The sequence below is a fragment of the Cydia fagiglandana genome, chromosome 5 (genome assembly GCF_963556715.1).
Source record: "Cydia fagiglandana chromosome 5, ilCydFagi1.1, whole genome shotgun sequence".
In the NCBI taxonomy this organism is placed as follows: domain Eukaryota; kingdom Metazoa; phylum Arthropoda; class Insecta; order Lepidoptera; family Tortricidae; genus Cydia; species Cydia fagiglandana.
Window position 1 is genome coordinate 21,626,827 of NC_085936.1, and position 22,152 is coordinate 21,648,978.

A 22,152-nucleotide genomic window follows, 5' to 3' on the forward strand; every position below is an offset into this window, starting at 1 on the left:
ATGTTATTAATGGGCCTGTGCAGTATAGTGTACGGCTTAGGTTTGTCCCGTTTAAATGCGAATTCGCACATAATAATGCAATGCCCAAAGAGCGACCCTACAAGCTCAGTATTAATTTTTTTGGCATTTAAATCGGTGCAAACCACGTCAATTAATGTCTGGCTGGTATTAGTGAAGTGTGTTGGCTCTGTTATTATTTGTGCTAAATTAAAACTAGATAAAAAATTGTTTAACTTTGATGTTTTGATGTCATTGGTATTAAATAAGTTAATATTAAAGTCACCCATAAGTATTAAGTGGTCATAACTAATTGAGCTAATCGTGTCAGAAATGGCGTCTAAGAATAGGTCAACATCTTGCCAAGGTGGGCGATACGCTGTACCGATTACGATTTTTTTGCCTTGAACTGTTATATATAACCACATTTGTTCCACCGTTTTGTGTTTGGGGTCTACAGGGTGTGGCAAATTGCGGGCAGTGAAATTACGTTTAACGTAGAACCCGACCCCCCCACCACGTGAGCGCGAACCCTGTGGTCGCGGAGTGTGGCGAAGCCTGCACCCCGAGAGCACAGGAGCCCGGCATTCATCCCCCCCTCTCAGCCACGTCTCATTAACAGCTAACACGTCCATGTCTAATCGAGTGCAGGTTGCTATAAAATTATCATGGTTTGTACCTAGTGAGCCTGCGTTGTACAAACCGATTCGTAGTTGATTTCTAGACACTTTTATAGCGCTTAAAGATAAGCGGGCAGCTAGCTAGACAGAACCGGTTTTGCAGTACAAGTATTGCAACCAAGCGCGCGGACCGTAAGCGATGTGGATTTGAGGTTATTTGTGTAAAAGTGAATCTCAGCGTGCGGTTGTATAAAATGAGTAAAGTGTCGTGTAAATATAATATAAAGTACAAGTAAATAAATATGTAGTAAACAAAGTGCAAAAATGAGTTCATGTTAAAATAGCCAGTGTAAGGTGTGTATGTGTTGCATCCACGTAGTGCACGTTTTTTGAACAAGTGAAAAAATACCAGCGGCCACAGTGGCAATGACAGACAGACGTGAGTGACGTTAGACAAATATGTTACGAAGCCAATGTTACGAACAAACCTATCATCGACCAAAAACACGCTCCAAGTCTACTTCAGTGCGTATGCGGTATCGGGGCGAACTCGTCCCAGCCTGTTGCCGTACGAAGATTTTACCGTCGCGGGTCCAGACATACCGCCAGGAGAACTGCTGCTTCAGCTCCCGCGCCTTGTATAGGAGTCGTCGGTTGTGGGGCGTCAACCGCTCGTTGACATAAAATCTGCACGTTCGCCCAGGGATGCCAGTGCCTTCCGTGGTGACACCGCGACGCACCCGCGCAGCCTGGAGCAGGCGGTCCCTGACGGCGCGGCGCGCCAGGCGCACGACGAGGGGCCGCGGTCGCGCTGCCGGCCCGTGGACACCCTCCTCAAGCTGAGGCGCGTGCCCCACACGCGTAGCGTCGACGATGTCGTGCTCGGTGAGTTCAACCCCTAACTTTTGGCCCAGGGTTGTCACCAAATGCATCGCATTTTCGCCCTGACTCTCTGGCACACTTGATATTTCGATGTCATTTAGTAACAACGCCTGCTCGCGGTCGTTGAGCTCTAACCTAAGCTGCGACACAGTTTCGGCGAGAGATGTGTTGGCGCCGCTATCATTCGACCGCGGCCTGCTCTCCAGCGACTCAACACGGGCACAAAGCTCGTCGATGCGCCCATCGCAGCCATCGATCCTAGCTGTCAGGCTCGCCAGGGTCGCGCGAAGAGCGTGTATCTGCTGGCTCATGGCGCGTAACTCCTCGCGGAAGAGCCGGAGCTCGGTGATCAGTAGCTGCGTGTCGGTGACGCGGGTCGAGTCCATCCCGTTGTCGCGCGGGGTGGTGTTGTGAAAGTTGCCGTCAGTGTACGACACCTCCATGACGGAACTGTTGCCCTCGTCCTCCACGGGGCTCATGACGACCTGAGTCCGCGCACCCCTGCACATATTGACATTAGCGTGTCCGTGTGTCGTATTACCAACGCGTACGGGCGTGTTTGAGTTGTCCGTCTTGGGCTCCGCACTTCTGCACTCCACACACTTCCAAGAGTATTTCTGGTCCGGTCCCATGCCGTTAAATAAGTCTTCCGAGACATTCGCACAAATAAGGTCGTACAGTTTTTGGCAGTTGCGGCATTTCAAACATCTCCCGTCGGTTATTGTAGTGAAACATCCTCCACAGCTTGCCATTGTAATTTCGAACTGCACGCCCTTTGAATAAAGTTCAATTTCCAGTGAGTATCACTGACACAACGATAATGCGCACGCGCAGATGCTAACAGCTGATTCGCTGTCGGCGGTCAGCTGACGCGCACAGATGTTGTCAAAAAGTTACAGTTAGTTCACTTTACACCGATTTTAAACTGTTATTTCTTGCTGCTATAACATTCGCACACCAAACAATTGTTTATTTTTAGTAAGCACTGATACTAGGACTATAGCGTTTATATCGAATGGAGTGTCAAAAACGACTTATTATTTAGTTTTTCAATAAATATCACGGAGCGAACGAAAAGTGCGTATGACTGTTGTGACGTACGTCACGTGACCCCCCTGAAATAGAATAGAATTATGGCATTGTTTCTCCATGATTATTGTCGTGGAATATCGTACCTATAACATGTGCCTTTGTTATGTAAGTGTTGAGTTAGTTTGTTGTTTTTAGGGTTCCGTACCTCAAAAGAAAAAAAAACGGAACCCTTATAGGACCACTCGTGCGTCTGTCTGCCTGTACGTCTGTCACAGGCTATTTTCTCGGTAACTACTGGACGAATTAAGTTGAAATTTGGTACACATAATGTAAATTAGTGACCGAACGATGGACATGTTTTTTTTTATAATTTTAAAATACATAGGTTCTAAGTTATTTAAGAAAATACCCAAAAAATTACCATTCCCCCCTTTAAGTACTGTCTAAAATTTTGAAAAAAATACACAAAATAGTTCTTTACCTATAGATGACAGAAAAACCTATTACAAATGTGCAGTCAAGCGTGAGTCGGACTTATGCACGGAACCCTAGAAACGCGAGTCCGACTCGCACTCGGCCGGTTTTTTTAATAGACCTCGTCATACAATTTTTTTAACGGTTTCGTTGCTCGAAATGATTCAAACCGCGTAATCTTTAACAGAACATAGTATATTGTGACGACTGACATTTGGATTCTTATTCCCAAACTTATTTTTTTCTCTTACTGCTCAAATACAAAATTAACATTAGGTATAATGATTAACAGGATAGTAAAAAGTTTGCGTTGTAACGTATTACTTTCTAGCTTAGCAGCCTGAATTAAAAAAATAATGTTTATATAAATACAGAGTATAAACATCTGCAGTGCCGCATCGCCTTTTTCTTCCCACTTGGGCCGACACTGACGTGTCTAGATTGTAGCGTCGTTCGCTTTAAGCTCTTACTTCCATAATCATAGTTGGAAGCCTGCCATCGTGCAACCCTCTTTACTGACCATCGTTGAACTCTATGTCCTTACAATAAAGTTCAGGTTCAGTGAACAATATGGTATGGGGCTAGTCATAAATCTCAAGAACGCTTCGTCATGGGCTGTCCGTTATGAAGGTATGACTAACGTATGTTGGAAGCGATTCAATGTTTTTGTAATGTAAAATGTTGTCACGTAAACACGTTGAATAATGTCTTTAGTATGGCGTACAACTTAATGCTTCAGTAGGTATACATTTATATTTGTCCTATATCTTACAGACCACAATAAAAAAAAACACAATATTTGGACTACTTGCTTAAATCGTCCGATATTATGATCGCTAAGATTGAAATGATTTAATTGTTTTTTTATTTTTATTACATACATGGAAAACCAACAGCTATAAACATTTCTAAAAACTAAAATAGATTCACAGAGCCAATTACAGGTTCTCACTTATAAAAATTAAGTAGGTAAATAAAGAACAAATATAATCACAAATCAGTTACACACACAAGTTAAGCAACAGCACAAGCCAAGGTTCCTGTGTACAACTAGCTGCAAAACTGCATAGGCACATTAGGAATGGAGACATTGTGCGGATTGTAGTGCAATTAAAAGTTTAGCCCATAATACGTAGGGGTAAAGTTATAAAGAAGTTCACCACGGTGTCACACCATCATCATCATCTCAGCCATAAGACGTCCACTGCTGAACATAGGCCTCCCCTTTGGACCTCCATTCATACCGGTTGGAAGCGACCCGCATCCAGCGTCTTCCGGTGGCCTTAACAAGGTCTTGTGGGTGGACGTCCTACGCTGCGCTTGCTAGTCCGTGGTCTCCACTCGAGCACTTTTTGACCCCATCGGCCATCTTCTCTGCGCGCAATGTGGCCTGCCCATTGCCACTTCAGCTTGCTAATCCGGTGGGCTATGTCGGTGACTTTAGTTCGTCTCCGGATCTCCTCATTTCTGATTCGATCACGCAGAGAAACTCCGAGCATAGCCCTCACCATAGCTCGTTGAGCGACTTTGAGTTTTGAGATTAGGCCGATAGTGAAAGACCACGTTTTGGAGCCGTAAGTCATCACTGGTAACACACATTGATTCATTCACACAGTCACACAACACACAATAAATAAAAGATTACCTATTATAAAAAGCTAACAACCAATCTTGCTTTGTTAAATCTTACTGTGATGACATCAATCATAATCTAGCATTATTATTTACTTAAAAGGGGCTTAATTCTAACAATAATAATGTGTAAAAATCCTATTTAAGCATGTTTAGATCTCTTTGCTTATATTACTGTTGCGCCTAGAGTAGTTTAAGTGTGTAATAAACGTTCTCCGAAAAGCGTATCGCTTCTTCACTTTCATAAGAAGCTCCATACTACGGACGTAGCAGTTATTAAGTAGTAGCAAAGAGAGCATTTTGTTTTGTGTGTACAGTTCAAAACTTTTCAATCTAATCTGTCAAGCCCCTTTTAGCCCACTTTTAACTAACTCCAGCTTGCGGGCGCCGAAATTTCTGACTTTAGATAACTTGAACTGGGGCAAAGAGGACGAGTTTTAACTAAGTTCGCTAAAAGGAACACTTTATAGCGAGCAGCTAATTAAATTAAGAAGCGTGTTATTAGTTCTATAAAGAACACATATATATCTATACTTAGGTATGTATAAACAACTTTTCACTTAACAACTTTTCATTTTCTCTAATTGACAACTTTTAGACACTTCGGTCTTTTTTGGGATAAATAATAAACATATAACTTAAGTTACACCAAGTTACCGCTCTGCCTTTGCTAACTTTACGCTCTTGATCTTCGTGTGGGGCGTGTGTGGACAGATTTTTATAAAATAACACGGGTTTCCAAAATCTACTTGCATGAAACTAAATTCTCAGTTTAATTTTCTCCATTTAAATTACCTTTTAGCCACTTTTTGCTGCTTTGTAGTTTATAGTAAACAAAGAACTTTATAGTTTTGTCATGGTTTTTAATTTAACTCCCATTTATAAGAGGTGATTGGATAAATATATAAAAAAATAACACGATTATTGACAAACCATTTTTCGATTGTCCAATTCCATTGAAAGTACTTTACATTAAATGAAATCAAGCTAAATGTGAGTAATTGTATAACAGACATTGAACGTATGAATAAAGAATAGATTGGATTCTTCTCATCATTCTCCAGTGTACGCAGCCATCTCCATCCGCCCGATATCGTCATTGAAATGAACCGCCGGGAATTGAGTCCATCCTCTCGATCGGGGACCACTCTACTATATGACCGACTAACGTATTGCTAGGATCTAGTAGGCTAACCAATTTGATTTTCTGAATAGCGCTAGCCAGATGACACGTAGTACATGTATGTATATGTCTACTGATATATGTAGATACTTGACCTAAGAGTAGCAAGAGTATGCAATATAATGCTTTGGTAAATTGAAAACGTTTTTTTGCGTCTATTACTCGTAATGCTTCACTTTTCTTCTTACCCACTACAGTGCCAACATTTCAACTTTAGTAGCCCATAAATATTTAAATAAATCTAACGAAACCCTTAACAGTAAAGACCGAGAGTAAGTTATTGTTACCTAAACCTTATAAAAAATACTTACATTTTTGATTAATACACACCTGAAAAAGTTGCCTAACTCCATATTATTATATTGTAAATTAACTTGAGCAATATCGACGATAATATCGAAATTTGATGTTTGCCAGCAACGAACGGTTCTAGTTCCGTCGGCAAACATTCTGGCAAAACAAGGCGCAGCACGAGTGCTTGGGTAAGACCGCTATTTATTTTGTTGCGAAATATGCTCCGGGGCATACTAAAGTAGGTATTATTTCGGATGGGCGACTATTGAGCAAGGTTATTACAATTTCTACGTTCTAACTTAGAAATGAAAACTGTTGAAAATATAACTAGAGAATCTGTGAGCTGTAGTAGACTTCGTGATAAGCTTCATAAGCTTAAAAAAACCTATTTCGTTGAGTCTTCTCACAGCGAACTCACACACAATGGTCTTAAGTGCCATAGACCCCACTGACACTTAAGTTTTTTTTTTTTCAATGTCCACAATTTTGAACATTTTCCAGTAAAAAAGGAAACGACAGAAAAATTATATCTAACTTAATACAGAGGACAACATTTAGACATACGAAAGGATGTGTGCCCAAACTGAAACGGTAACACACGGTCAATAATCTTACGTTCTCTTACATTAACGTAATTTCTAGTAACTAGCAAAGTATCTATTGATTACGAATTTGAACAGAATTTGATTGGATAACAGTGATTAATAAAAACTTATCCTAATAATAGTGATAAAAAAGCCAAATCAGATTCATAATCAGATTTTGCATTCAGAATAAACCTCCTGAAAGCATATAGAGGAAAGAAAATACAGTCCCATAGACCGTAAAATGGGGCAAGTTGGGTGAAATTTGACTTTCAAACCTCGATAAAATTTTATTTTTACATGTGAAAACTGAATGGTGTATATAACAAGTGGTTAGGACGTTTGTATTTTAGTTTGTATTTTATTTTGGGTAGTTCCATTTCATAACTTTGACGATAAAGAGGAAAACTCACCTCACCCCGTAGTGCCTCGTATTTGGCGTGAGAGGGTTTTTCATACAAAGGTGATTTTGGGAGACTGTTGGATCGATTTTTTTTTATTATGCGTATTACTATAGCCCCATTTTAAATTGGAATACATTATTTTTGTAGCAGTAGCCTTAAAATCCCTTCTCACCCCCCTCTCAAACCTTCTCTCCCCATTCATAACCTAACTCTCCCCGCGAAACCTACTCACCCCGTTTTACGGTAATGATTAATTCAATACCTACTGCGCTTGTATGTTTAACGCTTCTGATTATAGTTTGAATTATCACTTCCACTAAATGGTCAGCACACGTTTTTAAGTAAAAACTCATTTGATATTTTTCTTTTCTGTACCTAAACTATATTTAACTGTTGACAGCTGACATACATATCCATAACAAATCCAAATCATAATTGGCTTTCTTTCTTTCTTATGCTAATGGAGCATGGAGGACCCTTCTCTGATGGAAAGCCACCTATTCATAAGCCTGACCTGTCCAGGTATATATCTAATATCTCGGTAGCTATACCGTCCGCCTATTTCACCCTGCGGTCACAGTATCAGTCGTAACATTGCGGTTGACGTGATGTCCTACTGGAGATGGCGATACGTAATAGCACAGATACGAATGGAACGACCAAGGTTAGGTTAAACAGCCACTGATATTGTTTTACAGATGCTTGCGTTTTAATTTGAAAGATACAATGTTACTACTTAGGGGTCATCCATTAATTACGTCACACGTTTAGGGGGAGGGAGGGGGTCAAGAAAATGTGACATATTGTGACATGGGGGAGGGGGGAGACACAAACTTTGTGACGTCACTTTAACTTCATCAGTAACCGAAAATTTATTTAAATTATTTAGCTCGCTGTACATTTAAATAACAAGTTTTTAAAACGAAAATAGTTTTTAATCGTTTAATTTTCTTTCCTAAGCAGTTTTGGGTTATAAAATTACTAATATTTATATCGTCAAAAATATTTTGGTAAAATATTAATAATACTTAGGTACTTACTTAATTCGATTTGGCGATTTCGTAGAAAAAATGTGACGTCACACTAGGGGGGGAGGGGTTTGCCAAATGTGACCAAGTGCGACAAGGGGGGGGGAGGGGCAAAAAACCTAGAAATTGGTGTGACGTAATTAATGGATGACCCCTTATGGGATAATTATTTTATTGTCCACACCGTACTAATATATTTGTAATTAATTGTAATTGTGAAACTAACTAAAAATCGCACAAAAAAAACTAATTTATAAAATTAACCGTCGACAAGCCTGGGCATTGTCCCCAAAATACTGGCCGCAATGCCCTGATGTATGGCTAAGCTTAACTTCTGGGTGAAATATGCCCCTAGTCTGCTCTGTTACTGGTACTTTACTGTTATTTTTATGACTGCGGGATTGCAGTTAGGTACTAGGATTTTTTTCTTAAGAAAGGACGCTTAGAACGAATATTTTGTACATTGACCTGCCTGTTCCGATCTCTATCGCACGCTCATAACTATATTAACTCACATTATAGACGGGTCTAACGCGAATTATATTCAATTACCTTGATTTACCGACGTTTCGACACAGGTTTCACTGGTCGTGGTCGCGGCTGACTGATGTCCCAGCAAAATGTCAAAACAGAGATTTGTGCATCTACCCGACGAAAAGTGTATGGAAAAGTAACCATAACTATATTGCTGTTCCGCTCGCTCAGAGACATTGCCAGCATCATGGGCGGGACAGCAGTAAAATTATGCGCGTGCAATAGAGACAGGAATAGGCGGGTCAATGTACAAAATTACTCGTGCTAACCATCCTTTCTTTACTCTGGTGACTGTTCTACAAAAATAGGTTTCAATGACTGGTACCTCCTACATTTTATTGTATCGTTTTTATAGATTAATACTTATTTGTATAATTTCAAGCAGCAAGAAAATAAACTACATTTCTGATGAATTAAATTAAAACTGTATCCCGATAGCTAAATTTAATTACGCCTTTTATACACGTGTGAATAAAATCAATGGTGCCGTCGAAAATATTTAAAGATTTATAAAAGGACTGAAAGTATTTAAATTGTCGTTGCAGGCAACGAAATTGGACATTGAAAATTTAATGAATCCCATTGCCGACGCCCGCTCGATAATCGTTAATAAATATTGGTTCCTACCGAGCTGCAGAAATTGTACGGGCAAATTGAAATCATTAAGTGTTTTTCGCTCGTCCTTCACATGGAGATATTCAGGAATTAAATTATGGAATTTGGAATAAAATCGTGTCGAGAAATATATATATTAATTTGATTTAATTCACTCACACTCAGCTATGATAGTCCAAATATACTAAAGTGAGGATGCTATGCATGAAGAATTTTGTACATTAACTCGCTATTTCCTATATCTATCGCACGTGCATCAGTTATATTTGCTTTCCCGCCGACACAGTGACATTGACCGCTGGCATCATCGGCGAGACAGCTATATTATTATGCACGATAGAAATAGGAAATGGCAGGCCAATGTATGAATTTCATCGTGCTTAGCGTCCTTACTTTATAAAGGTACATGGTTTCTCCTTTCCACCGTCGATGTTAAAATATAATTTTGTAAAAGAAATCATAGGTCACTTTTTTCATTAACGGTAAGTTATAGGAAGTTAAAGGACTCGTTAAAAACTTAATTGCAATATTTGTTCTAAAAAATGTATCGCAATTTTATTTATGTGATCGTCAGCAAAAGACGGGAATTACCAAAAATATGTTAGTAAATTAAAAGTTTGTTAAAATATATTCGTTTAAACAATGAACTTTTATTGAATGTTCGCTGTTTATAAAAATAATACTAAAACTTATTAGTATTGTTCAACAATTTAATTTAATTTCATCTTATTCATCAATTTGGCTTGATTAAGTCTTATGTACACAGCTTTCTAACAAAGCCAAATCAAATTATCAAGCGTTGCCTCATTTCAACGTAAACTTAATTTTAATAATATATTACCATACACGTCTTAATAATTACAATACTCTGTTAGACGCTTCAACTTAATTAAACAACGAGGAAGGCAAAATTTGCTAGCACTTTCACTACCGACAACTAAATCCGAAGAATGTGTATCTCAGTCTACCCTGTAACATTAAAATCGCAAACTAACAACTATTTATGATTTCTTTATGGTATCAGGGCCACAACCAGTACCGTATAAGTTTGCAGCTTCGAAAGACCTAAGCTTTTTTGGTATTCTCAATATAAGTCCTAATCTGTGCTGTTTTTATACTTATTACTTAAGTTTATATTTATATTTATTTTTTAATTAGTTTTATGTTTAGTTTATGTATTATTTCAATTATGAAATAAATTCGTTCGGCTGTTTTTCATAAAAATAATCTTTACGTACTTATATATTTTTTTATATATAGGTAGGTATATTTTATGAGATGGTTAAGCGATAACTGTGATAATTATGTAGGTACATCCAGCCTCAAAAGTTGTGATAATACATAAGCTAAGTAAGGGCTAAGTAGAACGGCAATACTTATAAAAGTTCTAAGCTTTTAATCTGTACTTAATTACATCAAGCTACTCTGTATGGCCGGCACGTATTTAATTTTCAGCCGCCTTTTTCATTATCAACTAACGATTGTAGGTGGAAGAGAGACCGAGATTTGAGAGACAAGGTACAAGATACAGAGAAACTGATAGTTGTTTCAAGATTGTGTACAATTTCATTGTAGGAACATAATAATATCTCGTCGAGAGGTGAAAAGCGTGTCAAGTTATATAAGTAGTGATTCGTTACATTTCATCATCATCATCATCATTTCAGCCATAAGACGTCCACTGCTGAACATAGGCCTCCCCCTTGGTCCTCCATACGTGCCAGTCGTACATTTGTTTGTGTATTAGTGTTTCCGCGGTAAGAGGTTGGAAAAATTTATTACATGCAAAAACCACGCAAGTAAGTACAACAGGTTAGCGCAGTTTTTTTTCAACTTATCTCGATGACATATTACACTATACATACACACACATACTACATTTAAACACGCACACAGACACACACACACACAAATACATATGACATATTACTTTATTTATTGAAACTGTTTGGTTTTTGTCGGAAAACTCTCGCCGGTCATCACAGCAATGAGAACACGACCAACGGCGTCACGTAGCACTCGCAGCATCAATCGCCAGACGAGGGCCATCTATCCGTGGGCAGGTGACGCGCCGCAAGCCGAGAATGATTCCCGACATTATGTTACAATGGCTTGGGACGTTATGGTAGTCTTTGACTAACGTAAGGGGTTTGAGATGAGAGTCATTTGAGACATTAGATTTTTTGGACAGTAAGAATGAATAGGGAAGTGAATAGTGACGATCGAAATTTTGGTCATTAATGTAAATAGTATAACTAACTACTAGTAACTAGTAGTAACTAGTAGTGTAGTGTAATGTAAACTAGTTGCCTACGTCAAATCATGGGATTAGTTGACAAGCGGACCCCAGGCTCTCATGAGCCGTGGCGAAATGCCGGGATAACGCGAGGAAGAAGAAGAATGTAAATAGTATAAGGTCTAGTAAGACGTGGTTTTAAATTTTAGTCATTGTATTTTCACTTCCACTTGTGTAATTACTATTAGGTAAGTACATAAAACGTGATTCCGCAAGCAATAATAACTGTGTCAGGTAAATAACGTGTTGAACACACAAAACCTCAGCAACTAATTTTAATGCACCCATTTATAATGTTTACGAAAACTGCATGCTTAATTATAACAAAACACAACCGTTAATTGAAACAAACGGAATAAAACAGAACAAAACCCACATAATAAAGCAGACATTTTATTAAACTGGCACTCGCATTATTTTCCTAAAAAACAGTCAGTCATATGTCAACCAGGCGGAATAAAGTCGGTCGTAGCATACAAGTATTATTTATCATCCGGAGGGTTTATCTCGAGAGTGCTTTCATAAAAACGGCTATGGGCCCATAACAAATGGCCATGGCCCACCCTTTCGGTGTTCACTAAATTACTGGCAATTCTCTGGTACTTTATAGAAAAACACTCCATCCGTCTCGCTGGGGTTAAACATTGAGGTGATTTATCGGAGTAATTCGGAATTAGTGATCGTTGGTATTAATGATTGGAATAAAAAGTGGAAATTTTATTTGGATGAGAAAGAATAATAAGAACTAATAGAAGATAAATGACAGACAAAACAAAAGATCCAACTAGGGCACCATCTCTCTCGCTATAGCGTAAACCAGTAAAGGATCCGTATAGGAGGTGCAAGCACACATTACTCGCCCTTAGAGTAAATAGGTCAAAGGCGCCAAGCCTTTTCAAAAATAGCATACACTAGATAATTTGGGATGAGTACTGCCGTGGCCGGGTGGTCTAGTGGTAAGGTAAGGACGTTAGCCGCGTAAGCTGAAGACGCGGGTTCGATTCCCACCTTGGCCACCAGTGGACTTTTTCTTTAGTGAACCTATTTAATTCTGTTTAAAAATCAAAAGATGTCATATCTATAGTAGTAGTAGTAAAATACTTAATAATTACATACTTAGTAATGATATAGGTAATCAGACTGTTTGGTGCCTAATTAGATAGGAAATTTTTTTACTTGTTTTTTTTTATTGTCTCTTCTAATTTCAATTGATCAGCGTTCATTTTTTATTTCAAGGGAAAAGTTAATTTTATTGGAATAATTTAATATTCTAGATACTTAAGTAAAAACAAAGCTTAATATTTAAAAACATAGTGCATAATGCCATACGATAAATAATATTACTTCAAAGAAGGCCTTGTTGTAATTATAAGTAGGAAAACAGTTTTTTTGCTACTACAGGTACCTTTATCAAAGCCACAACATCATACACACAACAGATTGTTTAGGGAAAAGTGAACCCTCGTTCAAAACAACCTACAAAAAAGTACAATTAAAACCTTGCCAGTGCAACGGAATTTTAAATTTTAAAATTCCCTACAACTTTAAAGGTATGTTCGCTGTCGGAGGCATCAAGGTATTAAATAATAAGCAGGTTCTGGCAGCTGCCAGGTGCAAGCCTTTTCTTGGACCGCGAAATACGGGGAATAAACCGAGAATCAGAATATCATTACGTCAGTTGATTTTTACATTTTGAAGACTGTCAGAAGCAAACAGTATGTAGTTGCAATAAAAAGACCGAAAAATTATAAAATATTATCATTCACCAAAAATTATTGTACGTCCAGTACAATAGGTACGTATGAACGTATAGTAGAGCAGGTATTTGTATGTATTTTTTTCAATATAAATTTCGCATTTTAATAGTATGAAATTTAAAATATGGGTTTACTGATGCCATTACTTCATGTCTTGCCATATTGATGGTTAATATTGTGTATACTACACAAACAGAAATTAACCGTATCATATTTGGAATTGGTTAAATCGTCCAGTGAACGTACAAAAACCTTACTTTTCTCATTCTCCCGAAACAGTAAATTCGAACCTGATTAATTTATTTGTACGTATAATTATTTATTTATTTATTTAAAACTTTATTGCACAAAAGAATAACTTAATGTACAAAAGGCGAACTTAATGCCATGAGGCATTCTCTACCAGTCAACCTTAAGGCCAAGCAGAAAATATCCCATATATATATGTTATATATATATAATTGAAGTAAGGTAACGTGTAATTAAAGTTAGGTATTTTCAAAGTGAAGTTTGCTTAATCCGCTAACCAACATTTTACGAGTACTAGGTATCCAAAATCCTTAAATCCATTCCCGCTAAAACGATGCACGAATGACATGAAAGCTTATTATGTATGCATTAAGTCTCTCGTAGAGACATTCTAGTTCGTTCTCTAACCAAAACATTACATATTTATACCAGTTTTATAGAAACATGTAACCTTTTGAATGTAAGGTAGCTGCTTGTTATGTATATGGTTTATATATTCTTGCGTTCTCCTAACCAAATTTGTTGCTTGCTTAGCGCATGACGCCAGAGAAATAGAGATACCTACGAGAGATGGCTTTTAAGATGAGCGTCGCAAACTAGCGTATTATTTACAATGTTAAAGTGGAGTGGTTTTAATCAAATGTATAAATTGAAACTAGAACATGTACATGTAATAACTTGCAATTCAAAGAAATTCTTACATCCTAAGAAAATTATGTAATCGGCGATGGGGGGATAACTAAGACTCCTTTTCGAGAGATCGCACGACTGGAAAAAGAGGGGGAGGCCTTTACCCAGCAGTGGGACACAGTGGGCTCTTAATAATAATCTAATTCATATATGTTTAGTACCTAGATGTTGTTTGCTTTTATATAACGCTGTTTATTTTAGTTTCAAAAAATTTAAAACAAGAATCGCAACAACTGCAGTGGATGATTAAACTATGCACACCTCGATTTCGTTTTGCTAGCCAAATCGAGTAACGGATTAAATAGCAATCGCGTTTTCAGCTCTGATAATGTTCGAGCCTTTGTTACGAATTTGCGTTAAACGCATATCTGCTAATTGAAGATGCGCCGCGCCGTGAGCAGATAGCTGCGCACAATTTACGCACCGACCCGGAACGAACGAACGATAACGCCTTTGTAGCGCTAATCGCGCGCTATTATCGTTTTCCGATATCAATGTACGGTACACAAAATCCCTTCGAAGATACTCATTCATATAATGCTGAACGATCAAACCAAACCAGTAAAACTGTTAGCCGTGACTGACGTGACTATTATGGGTCGTGGGATCAAGTAATATTGGGAAGGAGTTGGTAATCATGATCATGTGTTCTGTGAATGCTTGGAGTGACAGTTTCTGCAATGGTACTTAAGGTTTATGATACGTAACTGCTGTGCTTGCTCTTTGCTTTTTCTAAATAATAATGACGATATATTTGATATATGTATTCATAAGCTTTATTTTAAAGCGGGAAAGTAGTTTGTATTTTTTTGGATATTTTTAAATTATATTGGAATTGTTTTTATTATGTGTTCGTTTGATGCCACATAATTAAATGTGAATATGTCACGACAGAACATATGAACGTATTTATTACTCATAAATTGAGTTATATTAAACTTTGTTTGATGTGGTTGAATTGTTATGTGGATTTATATTTATTATTTTAACTTATATTTTAATTCCTACTCCAGAGTCCAGAATAAAGATAATGTAACGTTTAAAATGTAAGTATCCAAGAAAATGTAATGTTTTGAACTATGACAAGCATGATAAAATTGTAGGTTACATATTAAGGGAACTCAGAGTGGGTGGACAAGAAAATCGAAATTTTCGCGCTCGATGACTCCAGTAACCATCGATTTCTTACACTCAAAACACTAATGTATATTAGAAAACTTTATCAATTTAGACACAACAATGCCACAATAATTTTCACTCATTCGCGAGTCAACACGAATCTTGGTTCAAGAATTTAGCGGACGATATCCTTTTTGGGTTAATACAAGGCCTTGACCCCAGTAATTTGTTATTGCATAATAGCCCCTACACGATATGACATAAGAATCAGTGACTGAAACAGTGTTTGGGGTAAATTGGATTCCTGCTGAGACAATAACGCTCGATCGCCGTTTTCTATTATGAGATTTTTTATGTCAGATGCGGGGTTGGGTTCAGATTGTGGAAAGTAAGACGGGTATGGGTTTACTGATGAGTGTGGTCTCAATATTTAAGAAAAGAAGAATGGAATGAGTGTTAATTGAATGGAGAGGGAAACGAAGTAAATGTGTAATGTTGTGATTAATGTTTCTGCACTTTTATTTCTATGCAGCGCAATACATAAATATCAATAGTGTTAGTGATTTTGGTTTCACAAGAATTAAACTTAAGAATGAAATCTCCTAAGTATTTCTAAAAACCATCTTTCCATTTTCTATTTAAGAGAAGTATATGTCTTTTGATTTTTAAAATACCCTACAAAACATCAATCTTTTATGGCCCTTGTCAGGTAGGGGACTTTGGGGGTAACTTCTCAGTCAGACCACAACCTGAAATGGAAATGTTAGTGTGTGACCTTTTGCGAGTAACTAACAGACGAATATCATCAGACGAACTGGTAATCTGTTGGCCCCTTTAAAGCTCAAAAGTCCTCCACCACGCACTAAACTTTCCTCAACAATCCGTCACTACAGTGAACTGTCGAAACTCAGACAATGCCGTTTTAAATTCGCGTAATCAGACCTTTGTCAGCTTAATTGCACGTCTCGAGAGCCGCCATTGTTCTAGCCAAGTTTGGTTGGATATCAATCCTAAGGCCGTTGACATACTGGCACTGTTTCTGAGATTCGAGATAGAGCAAGCAAGGCGTATTGTGGTGTCGCTGCAGCTCATTTCACTGTCGCACTAAATTTATGTAAATAAAAACACATGATGTACTTATTAGAATGTGATGAATGTAATTATGTGGCGTTGATAGATTTTTGCTGTTTATTTTGAATTTTTAGATATAAATAAATAAACCAATAATCATAATAACTAGTTTTAAATGAAGATATTGCCACCGTAAAGAAAACACCCTGAAGGAATCTGTGTTTATCTACGAAGAAATTTTAAAAAGAAATTGCACGACTGCTTCCCCATACAAACGTTCCCATTTTCCTCCTGAATATTTACATTATAGAGACCATTTTACACGATTTGATGTATTTTAACCGTAGTTTCAATTTATTCATTCATTCATTTATTATATGAGGTTAGAGAGAAAATTTATTTTGGGAATTTAATGTATATTCATATTCTGATGATCACATAAAACACATGACATTTTTATGAATATGGATATAGTATAATTTTTAAGAAAAAAAACCGACTTCTATGGGGGCCGGTGAAAGATTATTGTAGATGGTACACTATGTAGAAAAGGAGGTAAAACCACCCACTTTTTTACTAGCATTTCGCTTCTGTAAGGGTCGTAGTTCTAGCCTAACCTAACCCACTTCTCTGATAGCAGTTCAGTTCTGTGAGGATCGCAGTTCAAACCTAACCTAACCCACTTAACGGCCCATACGGTGCGGTGTACGGGGGTTTAAGCGGGAGGGGCTAGTAAGATTGGCATCATCATACTTATATACTTACACATTTTATGGTAGGTAATCATAGTGGTTTATTTAGTTAAGGTATCCTAGTGGTTTTCCGGGTCAAGGTCCGGGTCCGAGTCCGGGTCTGAGTCCGGGTCCGAGTCCGGGTCCGAGCCCGGGTTCGAGTCCAGGTCCGGATCCGGGTCCGAACCGGATCCGGGTATGAGTCCGGTTCTGGGTCCGAGTCCGGGACCCAGTCCAAGTCAAAATCGAAATTCGTAATCACCAAATGTGTACTATGCGTTGTTGAAGAGTTCTATTCTGGTCATCATCAGCAGTTCCATTTCATCAAATGCGACAGTTTTTAATGTAAATGCTTGATTTTATGATGAAAACACAAAAAAATCTATGCGTATGCCTTTAATATTTGAGGAGTTCCCTCGATTCCTTATGGATCCCATCATCAGAACTCGAGCTTGACAAAAATGTGGCTTAAAAACTTAACTTGCTTAACAAACATAACGAAGAGGAAAAATCGTCAAACGTGAACTATGCGTCGTTGAAGAGTGCTGTTCTGATCATCATCAGAAGTTCCACTTCATCAAATGCGACAGTTTTTAATAAAAATGCTTAATTTTCTGATGTAAATACAAAAATCTCTATACGCATGCCTTTAATATTTGAGGAGTTCCCTCGATTCCTTATGGATCCCATCATCAGAACTCGAGCTTGACAAAAATGTGCATTAAAAACTTAACTTGCTTAACAAACATAACGAAGAGGAAAAATCTCGAAACGTGAACTATGCGTCGTTGAAGAGTTCTGTTCTGATCATCATCAGCAGTTCCACTTCATCAAATGCGACAGTTTTTAATGAAAATGCTTAATTTTCTGATGTAAATACAAAAATCTCTATACGCATGCCTTTAATATTTGAGGAGTTCCATCGATTCCTTATGGATCCCATCATCAGAACTCGAGCTTGACAAAAATGTGCATTAAAAACTTAACTTGCTTAACAAACATAACGAAGAGGAAAAATCTCGAAACGTGAACTATGCGTCGTTGAAGAGTTCTGTTCTGGTCATCATCAGCAGTTCCACTTCATCAAATGCGACAGTTTTTAATGAAAATGCTTAATTTTCTGATGTAAATACAAAAATCTCTATACGCATGCCTTTAAGATTTGAGGAGTTCTCTCGATTCCTCATGGATCCCATCATCAGAACTCGAGCTTGACAAAAATGTGCATTAAAAACTGAACTTGCTTAACAAACATAACGAAGAGGACAAATCGCAAACCGTGAACTATGCGTCGTTGAGGAGTTCCGTTCTGATCATCATCAGCAGTTCCACTTCATCAAATGTCACTCTTTTGGATGTATATGCTTGATTTGATGATAAAAACCCAAAAATCACTATATGTGTGCCTTTAACATTTGAGGAGTTTCCTCGATTCCTCATGGAACCCATCATCAGAACTGGGTTTTGACAGAAACGGGACCAATCTGTATGCATATACATTCAATCAAAAAAATAATTTTCAAAATCGGTCCAGTAATGACGGAGATATGAAGTAACAACCATAAAAAATAAAAAAAATAAAAAAAATAAAAAAAATAAAAAAAATAAAAAACATACAACCGAATTGATAACCTCCTCCTTTGGGATTTGGAAGTCGGTTAAAAATGGAGTCTGAAACGAACCCCAGCCTTAACTCTACTTATCTAGACGATGACGGCCCAATAATACCCCAACATTCACCCCTAAAATAAAACACTTGAAAGTTTCCCTAAACTGAATACTTACCATAATTGAAGATCCTAATTCTAACCTTATCAGGACCAGGGCTCCATGCATGTGTGGCTTATCTTACAAACTAAATTGGCCAGGCTTGTGATCAAGTGGTAGGACTCTACACTGTGAAGAGTAGCAACTCAGGTTCTTTAGAGAGAGAGAGAGATATATTACTAAAGCAAACAACAGAATAGATTTTAAGGCATTTATTAACTGAAAAATTGATTTTATATTATTTTGATTGAGAGGTTTTGTTTTAGTTTAAATGATTTAGTCCCTAAGAAGTTGCCTGCCTCGACTTACCCTACAGTCTCGACCAAGGATTCGTATCTTACATAAGCTGGAAAAGAATCCATAAGAAAAAACCAGCGAGCCTATCAACGCGATTTGTTTTATGACGGAACGAAAATCTAACTCTCATACTAAAAGACTAAAATCTCTGATTAAATTCAAAGCTATTTGTACAAAAATTTGCAAAACTAGGTGTCCCTACTAAAAATGAATATAAACAGAATCAATTCATTTGAATTTCTTTGACGTGAAGGCTTGCAGAAGCGAAGGCTCCATGACCGCATAGATCCTGTAAATTTTCTAAGCAGTAGTATTCTGACTGACAATGCCTAAGTTTAACATGCTTCCTATTACAAATTTTACCCGCAAACAAAACCAGATTAAAGCCCATATATAAATACATACAAATAAATTATAAACTGTTCAAGTTTCAATCAATATTTATAAATGGTATTGAACACAGAATGCAGGAGAGGTTCTCTTACCCCCACAGACTTACGGCTTCGCTTCAGCTTTCCGTCGTTCACCACATCATGAAATCTGAACAGGGTGTTTTGGCATACTTTTTTACACCAGGCCTTATTCTCTGGTTAAGGCTTCATTCCAATTTTATTCACATTTTATGAATCACTCAATTTTTCTTGAGCAAAAGCACATTATTTTTCATTAATTCAGTATCAAATCTCTTTAGAATCAAAATTTCCATGTTTAATATCAATAGCACATAATTTCATATTGCCATAGTTGAAGCTTTTTTATTTAATATCACTCTATTTTAAAGATGATCATAGAAAACAATTCATTTGCTCAAAAGTTATTTGGAAGAGATAAGTTCACCTTTATGCAAATGATTAATGTTATTTTTCTTGTTTCGCTTTGATTTTTGTACAATAAAGTGTTTTTCTACTACTACTACAATAAAATTCGCATTGCCAAAATATTCTAAAGTAAAGACCAGTATTAAGTTTTTCAAATTAAAAGAAAACACAACTTTATGAATTTATAAACACTCACCCGGAGAATTGAAGGCTTCTATGAAGTGGGTAGCTCAGGATTCCCTGGACCCCGCTCTGATGCTCGGCTACCTGGCCCTTGTAGCTCTGCAAGCAGCTCCCGTTGCCCGAAGTTGTTCGGAGAATGCCCGCTAGGGCTCAGCTGATGTCCTAGGGCTCCTCTGGACTCCAGAGGCGCCACCGTAGATCTTCGGCGACTCGACTCCGCTGAAGGTCTTCAGTCTTCTGTGGCTGGCGTCCCGGGCTGCGCAGGCTCTGCTAGGGCTCCGCTTCGGTCCTTGGGGCTTCTCTGGATCTCTTCCTTCTTCTTGGTTCTTCTCCTGGAGCTCTTCTTGGTTTGGCTGCTGTAGACTGAATGAATCTCCTAGGCTTTTGGCCCGTCTATTTATACCCCCTAAATTTTGGTATTATTTTGTTTTGTTCGTAACCATGGTTACAATCGTCGACTTCGTCACCATCGTCACCATCGTCGCCTAAAATATCTTTGTACTCTTCTAACAACCACAACATGCATTTTTTTTAGCTAGGGAGTGCAAGCAAATTTGAACTTTATATATATGAAATTAAGGTCCATTTTTCAATGACCCCGTATACTGCAAATTTTCCTATGAAAATTGTTTTTCTTACTTTTTACAAAAATTACTAGTTTCCAATTGATTTTTTAAGCAAAATTGGATGTATTTATTTTTTATCTACGATTTTCAATAAATTTCTTCCATCAAAACTCTATAATTTTGAAGTAATGGACAAAAACAATCTAACATTTTATTTGCATGTTTATGTGGAGTTTTTTTAGTATTTCCACTCTTATTTATGGCTAAAACTAATTCTTAAGCTTATAATCTAATTTACTATGGCATTATTTAACAATACAATCACTATTTTCATGTTTTTTTTTACAACTGAACTTTCCTTGCAAAATTCCATTAGTACTAGTAAAAATGTGATCTTTTATTATTTAAATGTCCCATTTTTATATACAATATGCTTTATAAATTGACTAGAATACACTACTCTCATACTTCCAAATTCCCCTGGTCTCACAATGGCATACAAAATTAGCTTTTCTTGGTCTATATTCATACATAAATACACTCAAGAATTATATGCAAATTTTAGCTTTTAAGACATTATAAAATTTCAATGCCTTACTTAATTACATTCTACATAAATGAATCATGATATGCTTCTATAGTTTTAACAATTATTAGCAAGAACAGGTTCTCATTTTTCAATTTATTTGCTTATTCCATATATGTATGAAGGAAATATTTATTTTAATGGATTGACTAATTATTAAATTCCTATGTACCATACACATATAATGACTCATTTTACAATGAAATTATGTATATCAGTTCTCTAGTTTTGTAGTAATTAACAAAATTAAGTTTTTTTATATCAAGCGAACACTAATATTGTCATACTTTGCCATAAGTGATGTCTACAATGTCTTATGTAAACCATATATCTTTTTATCAATTTATTTATGTTTACAGTTTATATAAAACATCTTTACATATAATCAAACTTATAATTAATTAGTTTAATGATGACAGAGAACATTTTTATGAATAAATTTATTTTTCCCAATAATTCTTTTCTATGTAAAAACATCTTTATATGTAACTAAATGCCCATAACTTTGATGAACGAGCACAGAGGTCATCTGTCTCGTTTCAGTTCTCCCTTTCGAAGTTGTTTGACGTGATTAGAACGCCTGTTCTATAAACAGAAAACAATTCGCACCCCAAAATGATAAGGTTATCGATATTTCTCCCCCCAAGATGTAATTTCACCCAATCTGAATAACTACCAATCACAAAGTTGATAGTATCATCAAATAGAGAAAATTATAAGTGTGATTTGTAAAAATGACCATT

The 22,152-nt window shown here is 37.0% G+C and overlaps 2 protein-coding genes and 1 non-coding gene across 3 annotated transcripts in view; 2 read left to right on the forward strand and 1 right to left on the reverse strand.

Annotated features, from left to right (window-relative positions):
* The window catches only part of LOC134664666 (lachesin-like), a 98,770-nt gene that overhangs the window by 14,449 nt on the left and 62,169 nt on the right, over positions 1 to 22,152 (forward strand). The window lies entirely within an intron of this gene.
* On the reverse strand, positions 1,084 to 2,251 carry LOC134664702 (uncharacterized). Its single transcript, XM_063521447.1, has one exon. It carries the CDS (start codon positions 2,249 to 2,251, stop codon positions 1,109 to 1,111), a length of 1,143 nt encoding a protein of 380 aa, XP_063377517.1. The 3' UTR covers positions 1,084 to 1,108.
* Trnat-cgu (transfer RNA threonine (anticodon CGU)) lies at positions 12,515 to 12,591 on the forward strand. Its single transcript has one exon. It is a non-coding gene; the product is annotated as a tRNA-Thr (tRNA).

Bases quoted from the DNA above. Each gene is read 5' to 3' on its own strand.
- LOC134664702 (XM_063521447.1), bottom strand. From the start codon at position 2,251: ATGGCAAGCTGTGGAGGATGTTTCACTACAATAACCGACGGGAGATGT.